We start from the raw sequence: 10,707 nt of genomic DNA on the forward strand, positions 1-10,707 counted from the left end.
GTCTAGTATTGTTTGTGTTAAATTTTTAGTAACAAAAGGTATTTAAAGAGTCGTGCGTTGCAGCCGATCTGTGACATAGGAAAATAAATGGTGCTTAAAATAACTTGAAAAATAAATCAAATTACTTGAGATTCAGATTTCCATTGTGGCATGCCACGTCAAATAACAGAGTACAAGGGAAGTAAAAACATGAGAAGTGGCGCAAGTGGGGTGAGAATAAAGAGATCGGTGGTGCAAGTTAATGTTATGAAGCATTAGGGCAATTCATATAGCATGATTTAATAGTTAACACGTCTCTCCTTTATTTTAATTACAAAATAAATAATATGTATTTTGTTTTATATACTTATAACCTAAAGTTATTATTTTAACCGGGTCCACGCTGGCTTTAGCGTTTGGCTTGGGCGTTCCCTCATAAAATCATACCGTCGACTGTCACTTGACAGTCGTACGATCGTTGTGCCAGAACTCTCTGTTTGGACTAAACCAGGGTGGGCTCAGGATTCGAACTGACAACCCCGTAAAGCCTAGCTCAACTCATTCATCGCCAATATCCACCCGGAGATCGAACTTGGGTCTCCAATGCAAAACCCACGCCTCCTACCACTAGGCCGGTTAAGACAGCATAGTCTAGTTAGAGTGGAGCAACGGAGCTATCTATATTAAAGAGTGCGTGGCCTAACACATAATAAAAGTCGCCGTAATTAAAAAAAAAACTTAATAAAGCATATGCATTGCATATCTATATCTATATCTGGATCGGTTCATTCTTATGCAAAAGTAATAAGATCGATATTGGTGTGGGAGTGCATACTTTGAATATATATAAACCAAATAAGCGTATAGGAATTAAAGTAAAATATATTTTGTTTTATGTTCTCATATAACCTAAAGTTATTAATTAATAATCTGCCGATACAAACCCTAATTCTTCATAATATGCTATGCGATTAAGCAGATTACGTGAAGAAGAAGCGACCACGCAACAATGGCGGACATGCTAGCAAACCTGCCAGAGTGCTTGCAGTTTCGCATTCTTTCGTGTCTTGACGCCAGACATGTTCAAACAGCGTTGTTATCGAAATCGTGGTTCTCTTCATGGACTTGTACTCCGGTTCTCAATTTTAGTTCCAATGGTTTTGAAAACCTGGATGATTTCGATCACTTTGTCGTTAACGTTTTATCTCGTCGTCAACCGGTAAAATTGGATAAAATAACCTTCAAACGTGATGGAAGGTACCTGGACGTGATTTTAAAACAAGCTTTCGATTACGCGTTTTCGCATGGTGTCCAGGAATTGGAAGTAGACATTGATTACGCCCAGAGCTGGCCGATCGGGAGGATACATACTTGGTCGGGCTCACTAGCAAGCTTTAAGTTTGCGGGTTACTCGTTTTTGAACCAAAACCAGGATCGTTCAAGAATCTCACCAATTTACATCTCAAATCGGTAATAATAACGGATCTTGATCCGTTCTCAGAATTTACCCTCTTATGCTACAATTATGTCGAACGCTGTGGATATTTCGAGTGGCGAGGGGGTAATTTCCCACGGGTGGGCGGTTTTCCTATTCTTGACAAAGTGGTGAATTAAGCAACATACGATTTCTTTTGTTGATGTTGACTGTAAATTAAGGGTCAAACGGGTTCAGTTTTGAGTCGGTATCATTAGCAAATTAAAGGGCGTGTTGTAGATATTAGTTAATTAGTGTGCTTTGAGATTTTTTTAAGGAAAAAGATTTATGTTTATGTTAAAAAATGGTGAGCATGCACTTAAATATAATATTAACAGGAAAAGAAAGGAGCAAAAGTAACATCTAATAACTAAACAGCAGTAGAGTATACGCAATTGACTAACAAAGGGATAGCATAAAGATGGAGAATACCCTGTCTAAGACGAACTCATACATACTGCAAGCAGATTTAAGTTGACACCAGACAACTGCAACAGAACACCAAAATTCAAAGTTCAACAAAGCATATTAAAACTAACTATTTATAAAAGATATTGATTGCATTCTTATTCAGACAAACATGATCTATAATTATGCATATTATTATATTATGATACAGTACTTGTCCAATAAATGTGATTAACACAAAAGGGCTTTAACAGTGATTAACACTACATGTATGTATGCTTAACCAATGCAAGACCCACCCCATATCAAATCTAAGGACATTCTAGTTTCTGCGAACAGAAGCGTAAAACACTTGAATATATAGCAAATGCTCAAAAATCACAAAAGATGCTTTTAAATCCCCCAATTGTGAAGTATTGTTGAATCAACAACCATGTGATGTACATAACAAAACCTAACTTAGTCAATTAATGCAAAGAACACAAATTGGGGCGACAAATTGTAAGCTTATCGGGGTAGAACAGTAGCAGTTTGTGAGTTACCTGCTACTTTCAAATTAATATATATATATATATATATATATATATATATAATTACAAATATAAATGAGGATTTGTTTTGGGGTTCAAACTCTAGGTTTCGGTTTAACTCGAATATCTTTTAAAACTAATACAAACCCATGTGACCCATTAGCAAGATGTTTTTTATTACTTTATTATTAAAATTGAAGATTACTAAAATAAAATTATGATCTACACACAATCAAAAGTTAAAGCAGAGACAAATATTTTGGTACCATGGCATATATATAAATATAATTAGTCTTAGTCGTGGTGTGATCTGGTTAGCTAATTTCAAGTAGGAGTTAAGAGGTTAAAAGTTGGTGTTTGGGTTTTTTTTGGAGCCATGGTCTCCTTGAAAGCAACCTATCTTACTTTTCTCGGACCATATCAATAGCTTCGTCATTAGTGGGACTCTACTGACATGATTGTTGTGAACACGTCACAAATTCACAATAAATTATTTGCTTTTTGTGTTCCAAAAATGTAAGTTAAAATGTTAAGTTTAAGATGCTTTAGTGTTTTTAAAGTATGTCTTCCGTAGCTCAAGAAGTTAAACACCAATCCCAAATTTGATCAGCCAATTCGCGGTTGGTCCATACTTGGACCATGGACCGACTAGACGTGCACAAAAAAACCGGTTCCGGAACCTAACTGGTGGAACCGAACCGGAACCGGTTCCAGTTCCAACCCGGTTGGTACAATACCCGGTTTGGGTATTTTTGTACCCGAAAATCGTACCCGGTTCTCCTATTTGTATGTCAGTATCAGTTCCAACCCGGTTCCTACCCGGTTCTTAATTGGAACCGGTTCGGTTCGTACCTGGAAAAACCGGTTCCGACGGGTTTTTTTTGAAGGGTCAAACAAAAGTCAAACTAGCCGTTGGAACCGGTTCCAACGGTAATATAGCCGTTGGAACCGGTTTTTTAGACACCAATTAGCCGTTGGAACCGGTTCCAACGGTAATATAGCCGTTGGAACCGGTTTTTGAGACAATAGATCCGTTGGAACCGGTTCTAACGGTAATATTCATGATGAGGAGGCGGATGACGGAGTTTCTTCCGATAACGAAGACGAGGGTGAAGACGAGAATGAAGACGAAGAAGAGTTGTAATTATTTGTTTTGATAAAATTATTTGTAACTTGTTCAACTAATATTTAGTTTTGATTTGTTTTATTATAATTACTTTTGTTACTCATGATTAATTTTTGTTACTTTTTTAATGACATACATTTTATTTATTTAAAAAATAACTGTTACAAACATTATTAAAACCTAAACGATACTAAACATAACAACTAAAACATAAAAAACAAAGTCCGTCGTTTTAATCCGGGAATACTTATTTTTGGGTTGTAGAGCCGGACGACTCTCCCACTTCCGTTTTTTTAGCTTCCAAACTTCTTTTCTCTCGACAATACTTATTCGTATGTTTTCGTAATGTCGAGTTGGACTCTGCTTTAAGAAACTTCGAGCAATATTTGCAACGTGCCAACTCATGTGAGTCGGTCATGAGACACAAATCGTAATGAACCCAAACATCGGGGCATCTTGTTGTTTCGATCACCATAACAACGTCATCATTAGTTGCCATTTGTTGTCGGTTTAAGGTTAATTATGGTTTGGAGTGTGTTTTATAGTTTTGAAAGTGGTTTAACAAGTACACAAACCTTGCTATTTATAGTAAGAAAATAACCTATTTGTAGTTAAAAAACCGGTTCCAACGGTCAAAAACGGCTATATAGCCGTTGGAACCGGTTCCTAACGGCTATAATATTTAAATTTCAAAAAACACCGGTGGAACCGGTTTTTACGTAAAAACCGGTTCCGGTTCCAACCCTACCCGGTTCCTAAAAGTTTGCATTTCTGGGCATCGGTTCGGGTCGGGAACCGAACCGGTTCCTGACTGGAACCGGTGTCATTTTCTACCCGGTTTGAAAAAAACCGGTTCCGAACCGGTTCGGGTTTTCAAGGTGAACCCGATTTGTGCACGTCTAGGACCGACAGCCAAAAGGCTCACAATCGCTAGTACCATCTTTCTGTGGAGCAATTGACCATGCTCATTTCTCAATAATTATTTAAGATTCAATTTAGCATTCAATCAAACAAAGATTAAAACTGCAAGATCACAAAATCTAGTCACTCAGTAAAATTTTATGAAACAACAGTTTTTTAAAATCTTACAACAGTTACACCTATCATTGGATGAGACCATCTCTGAAAGTATTACCTTCAAAATCAGTAGCAACAATCAACCTAAAAAGAACGGAAACAAAGTCAAAACCACAATGTTTTACCATTCACGCTTTCGTTAATTCTCATTTTGTCTGGACCATTTGCAAGAGACTAAAAAGTGAAAGGTTGACCAGATAGCCCAGTCATAAGTGACGTAACCTCACTCGCTTAATTCTGCATTTTTTTTTTCGAAAACTATATTCCAACACCTTGCAAACTATATATTAATCAAAGAATACAAATATACTTCACCACCAACTTAGCAGCCCTTCTTTAAGTATTACATCATCACTTAGCGAAACACAAGATAGATGAATAGATAGATAATAATAATAAAAATAATACATACATACAAAAAGCACAGTGATCAACCTCAACACAACACTCCCTCCATCCCTATGCGCAACCCACAGGGAAGAAGTAAAATCAATTTAGCCTCCCTTCTAGTTACAACTTCAAGACGATAGTTGGAACCTGCCACTCGGCTTTTTTCTCCTCCATCCCTAAACAATAAATATAACACACAATCGATCAATAACCTGTTTTAGAAATCACTAAAACAAATATCAGAAACTTACTAAGGCTGCGTAATACACAAAGGTTAGGCCTGCTAGAGCCACAAATGCGATTTGGAATACGTTATACCTGCCAATCACAAATGAGCATCTATTATTCAATAAACAACAACATTCTAGCCATAGAGATTAAATAATAATTGTCACCAACTTGTATAAGTATTTTATTCCACGAAGAGATTGCAACGTATGACCAAATATTTCTTGAGCAGCTGTAGCTTGAGCATAATATGCAAATGCGGTTGAGCAGAACTGAATCACACTAAAACCATGAAAACCAGTAAATGAAAAGTACTAAACCATATAAATAAAGAACTTAACATGAAAATAAACATAGGCATGGAATCAGAAGCTTACCTGATGGAGCAAAGAAGAATAAGACCCACATTGAATAAGAAAGAGTTCATGAGAGTAGCTCCCCACCTGTAACACTCATAGGTTATAAATATTCATCTGGATGATACCAAATAACAGAAATGCTATGAGGTAAGGTAATTACTTCATCGGATGAATGGTGATAAACACAAGTCTCAAGCCAAGCATCATTGCCCCAGCAATGACTGCAAGCAGAAGGTAGAAGCAGAAGAATGCAAAAGCTGCAGTACCCAGAAGACCTGCTCAAGACTTGCTCAATCAATGTAAATGTTATGTGTATCTTCAAAGTAGAAGAAAGAAAAAGGATGGATAATTACCCCAAATATCATCCAGCTTAATGAAAACCTCATTTAAGAAAGGAGAAAGTGGCGGGTCAATCAATAAATATATCACAATGTGTGCTACCCAAGCGATCGAAACAATCAACCTACACAGTCACACAATAAATTTAGTTTAAAAAAATGATTCTGACTCAACTAAATTTCATTTAAATTATGGAGAAAATGAACTATGAATAGCATCAACAAAAGAATATAATTAATAAATCCATAGATGATATCAGTTTCAAGCATAATCAAATATTCAAAAACAAAACCATATTCAATTTTATGGTTAGATAACCACTTTTTCAAAGTGATAACGTTTCCTTTGATTCTTGACAACAAAGTCAAACGCTAAATTATACAAGCAGTACTGCATACAAAGGTCAAAACTTTGTTTAAAATATGTAGAGGTTGAAATGAGCCAAATGGAGCAGATCCCTTATAGCAGACCAAATCAGGCCACGTCAAATGAGTCTGAAAAATGAGACCCACCTACAAACAAACAAGCAAACAAGAAAAGAAAGAGAAAAAAACCTGTTTTCTCCCATATCTGTATTTCTATTCTATAGGGTTATTTTGTTGCAGATACACTAAACCATATTCTGATATTAATATTAATTTAACTTTAGAAAGAAAAAGTGAAGTTTAAAAGGCAATAAAGCCAATTCTAAGTAAAAATAGCAATACAATACTTACTACTACTATCAATCAACATTTTTTTCGTTTTCTTGAACCCTACTTCCAAAAAACTCATCCTGTGAACCTACCAGACAAATAGTTGATCTTCACTTAGAAATCAACATTGTTTAAATACCACTTCGATTAGAAATCTACTTTCATGTTTTATTGTCTACAGCCACAATATATTTTACTAATTTAGAAATTAAAAAAAAAGTGTTTTCTTTTGACACATCATACACGCAACCTTTTAACGAGCACAAGCAGACAAATAATTTGCTGGAAGTAAAACTTGATAGGGAACTATCAATTGAAACAAACAAGATGAAACCCTAAAAAACAAATCAAGTTCAGTTGAAGAACCGCATGACTCACCCAAAGACACCAAGTATAAGCTTTGCCAAATATCCAAGAACAGTCATAGCCCAGGTGGCCTCTGCCTAAATACGCAATATTTGTTGGTAAAACATTAATAAAGTAAATCAATATCAAAGACACAATGTTAATGTTTATCACCTTTTCACCTTGAGGGTACATCTCTTCTAAAGCCTTCACATCATCCTCCAAAAGAAGCAACTCCTGAATTCACATAACCTTGAAAATCAAATATTTATCTAATTCACACACACAAACTAATTATATAAATAAGACCCTGCCTCTCCTTTCACTTTCCCTTACGTTCTAATATTTTAACAGCAAGGAAAGATAACCTGGCTAGCTAGCATATGTGTTTCAAGACATATAAAACAGTTCACAAATATTGGATTCAGCATCTACAAGATGATTTTCATGTTTCTATATATATTAAGTGTAAATGGCTAACATCTGCATTTTACAAGATATATACAAGTTGCAATTGGTGAATTATGGTATATGCTTCACACTTGAGAATATTTCTCGTGTAGTACAACTATGTGATTCTTTTAACTTTAAAAGGCCTATACCTTTTCTACAGCCTTCATGTTTTTACGCCATTTCCTTCCTTTTGAGCCACTTCTTTCTTCCTGATGAAGTGCATCAGCCGCCTTTTTCAATTCTCTTGCTTTCTTACCAAGTTCTGTTGCTTCCTAACAATCAAGAAAATCAACCAAACATTCATTCCTAACTGAAACCATTTAGATGGCAATGTGCTTTATAAACAAAGGGCTTACCTTGATATACTGTGATCTAGTAATCACTGCCTTTGGCCGCCTTATAAATGAAAATATGAGCCCTAAGGGGAGGCAAGCAATGCCAACTCCACCAAATATCTACCATAACAAGACAAAGCTTTAGGATTATGCAGAAACTATTACACATCTGAAACACAAGTCTTGCTTTGCAATGAAATGCTTTCAGAATGAACTAACTAATATTACTCTACATGCTACATGAAATTCACAATAACAAGTTGAAGAGATGAACTTACAGAGAAAAGCACAGAGCCAACAATTGTGGCTAGAGCAACAACATATTCTGGAAAAGTTGAGCGCATGGTCCATGTTGTCTCTGATGAAGGACTAGCATCATAGGCAGAACACTGTCATTCATAAAACAAAAGATATGAAATCTGCTGCCAAAAAATTAAAGCGAACGAAATTTATAAAAATTATAAAAAAAAAAATTAAAAAGTTCATTTTTTGTTTACCTGGCGGTCCTGGCGACCGTTGTTGACACATGGTTGACCACTAGAAAACTGGGAGGTACTAGGGAATGACATTGTCGAAGAAGACAAGTGTCTAACAGTGAAATCAACTTTTCCAATAACACCTGCGCAGCAACAAAAATATCCAGAACCTGAGCTATTGCAGGCTTCATATCAAGATATATTACATCAAAAACATGTCTCAACCTATTACATGTAGTGTAATAATATAATGGCAAATAGCGTTTGAATGCTAGAATACCTAGTCAACAAGACACCCTTTCAAATTATTTAAAACTAACGAGCTATAAATAGCTAAAAGAGAGTCATTAGAAGGATATAATATTACTCAGCACTATAAGGCAGGTAACATCTAAGGTTACCAAGTCGAGCATGAAAAGGAGGGTATGCTACAAAGGTTACTCAACACTGTACAGCCTAGTAGCCATGCTAAGCGCTCTTTTTATTTGTGCCTCTAAACAATGACCTTCAAACATATTTGGAAATGCACTACCATAAGGATTCACAATATTGTGTAATAAATTTTGGTAGATATTGCTTGTTCAATTAAATAAACATGAGGGCAATACTATAGCGGATTTAATGCGTCCCCTTTTTGTCAAAGGGAGTTCAAGTACAGGTCGTGTTGTACCCACTACCCAGAAGTTAACATCAAAAAAGAAGAAAACTATAAGCTTATATATGATTGAGTTAGGGAGGGGAGTTATGCAAGGGAAATTGACTCATAAGCTTGACAAGACCAAACTTAAAAGTAAAGTCTAATCGACCTTTTGCGGTGCCATTTAATTATAAAGCCAGCAACTCAATTCTAAAAGAAACATAATAGCATCTCCTTCCTATAATTAAGCTCACATTATCACAATAATTCTATTTCACACAAGAAACGCCTAAAATGTATATATTAGTGAAGTGTATCCCACCTTTGTTAGAAGATGATACAAAATATCCCTAATATTGTATGAAAAAACAACTTATAGCACATGAAAAAGATAGCTTTTTTATCACTCGCTCTGGGCATACAACCCCTCCCATACACCCCAATACCTAAAAGATCGTTCATCTCATAATAGGCTAAAGTAGAAGTCAATACCTAAAAACAACTTTCATCTCATAAAATATATAAAGTGAAAAGCAGTAAACTCAACAGTGGGTAATCTGCAGATTATAGTATCAGATGATCAGGAAACTAATAATATCCCCCCCCCAAGTCCTACTAAACTCAAATCATTTGGTTATACTCCATTGAATTTGTCACACTTTATAACTGAAGGTCTACAATGAAGAAGACAATCATTTTCTAAGTTGTGATAGGTAACTAATGATAGTGTGATGTCACATAGGTAACCCACAGCAACTAGAGAAGACCTTATTTCAGTCCGTGGTCAATGTCATGCATCATGTTGCTTCTCTTGCAATCTTCATTCTTTTGATAGCATCATCTTTCTACTCCCATATAACAGCAGATGTGAACTCAAGCATCGTGCCCACAATAACCACTGTTAGAGACAAAATGCAAGAGTAGAGACACAACCCTGTTTATACTTTATACTAGTGCTTTTGTGAAGTGCGCATCTTGCACGACAGAGATGTAAGACGGTCTTCTTCCTAAATGACTAAAGCCAGTTCTACTCAATCGATCATAAGGAAAAAAAATGTTTCAGAAAAGAATGTCTTTAAAAAGCGAAGTGAGAATAGACGACACTAACCGTAGAGAATACCAAGCACCAAACAACAAACAATGGCTGTAGTTATCACCCACAGCAGTGCACTTTTAATCCTCTTGCCAACAGTCCTACAGACAGACACACACACACAAATGATCAAATTAAGGTTAACAAGTGTTTCAGTTCCGAAAAAGAGATAAATTTCAAGCCCAGCCCTATGCGGCCAATCTCGGTGGTATCTTGGTTATCGGTCGTCATCTGAAATATTGTACAGCGATATTGGCCGATATTCCCGATATGAGTGTTTTAAGTCTTAAATTTTCAACTTTTAGTGTTTTGAGTCATAAATTTTTCCACATTAACCCAGCCAGCCTATGGATTTCGGACACACCTTTCCAACCTAGTCCTAAAAATTTGAAACGAATGACTTACTTACTTACTTGTCTTGGTCGCCTTCGTAGTAAAACATAGCAAACGGAATAACAAAGAAGACGAGAATAGCGTCAACGATGTAAATGGCGAGCCACAGATCCTTCATCGGCAGTGTGAGGTTACAAGCGCCGTTATAGATGGCGTGGTGGCAGGCCTGGCGGTTGGCAACATCAGCCGGTAGCATGAGTATAGAGATAGCAGCAACCGAGAGGCCGAAAACAACGAGGAACTTGGGGAAATAGGCCTGGTTTTTGTCATCGGGGTGCTGGTAGTTGACGAGCAGGTAGAGGTTGAAGATGAAGACCAGTACACAGACGACTGTTGCCACGATCACAAGCGCCAGATTGAAATCGCCCAT

The 10,707-nt window shown here is 36.4% G+C and overlaps 2 protein-coding genes across 2 annotated transcripts; one reads left to right on the plus strand and one right to left on the minus strand.

Moving 5' to 3' along the window:
* The first annotated feature begins 988 nt into the window (after positions 1 to 988).
* LOC143538006 (F-box/FBD/LRR-repeat protein At2g04230-like) lies at positions 989 to 1,453 on the plus strand. The gene has a single exon (XM_077031648.1). It carries the CDS (start codon positions 989 to 991, stop codon positions 1,451 to 1,453), a length of 465 nt encoding a protein of 154 aa, XP_076887763.1.
* A 3,325-nt stretch (positions 1,454 to 4,778) lies between these two features.
* LOC143538001 (LIMR family protein At3g08930-like) lies at positions 4,779 to 10,707 on the minus strand. Its single transcript, XM_077031645.1, has 14 exons — positions 10,358 to 10,707; positions 9,960 to 10,045; positions 8,236 to 8,357; positions 8,017 to 8,127; positions 7,760 to 7,858; positions 7,553 to 7,675; positions 7,125 to 7,187; positions 6,984 to 7,048; positions 5,925 to 6,034; positions 5,732 to 5,846; positions 5,590 to 5,655; positions 5,384 to 5,494; positions 5,236 to 5,302; positions 4,779 to 5,160 (listed from the first exon to the last, which is right to left on the minus strand). Exons 1-14 carry the CDS (start codon positions 10,705 to 10,707, stop codon positions 5,113 to 5,115), a joined length of 1,536 nt encoding a protein of 511 aa, XP_076887760.1. The 3' UTR covers positions 4,779 to 5,112.

Source organism: Bidens hawaiensis, unplaced genomic scaffold (assembly GCF_021521415.1).
Source record: "Bidens hawaiensis isolate Kalapana, Puna unplaced genomic scaffold, B.hawaiensis_p1.1 tig00011464_1, whole genome shotgun sequence".
Taxonomy (NCBI): Eukaryota; Viridiplantae; Streptophyta; class Magnoliopsida; order Asterales; family Asteraceae; genus Bidens; species Bidens hawaiensis.

Coding starts and splice junctions, on each gene's coding strand:
- LOC143538006 (XM_077031648.1), top strand. CDS start 989: ATGGCGGACATGCTAGCAAACCTGCCAGAGTGCTTGCAGTTTCGCATT.
- LOC143538001 (XM_077031645.1), bottom strand. CDS start 10,707: ATGGGCGATTTCAATCTGGCGCTTGTGATCGTGGCAACAGTCGTCTGT. Junction 5,847..5,924: donor TAAGCTGGATGATATTTGGG/GTAATTATCCAT, acceptor AGTCTTGAGCAG/GTCTTCTGGGTACTGCAGCT. Junction 5,495..5,589: donor ATTCTTCTTTGCTCCATCAG/GTAAGCTTCTGA, acceptor TCATGGTTTTAG/TGTGATTCAGTTCTGCTCAA.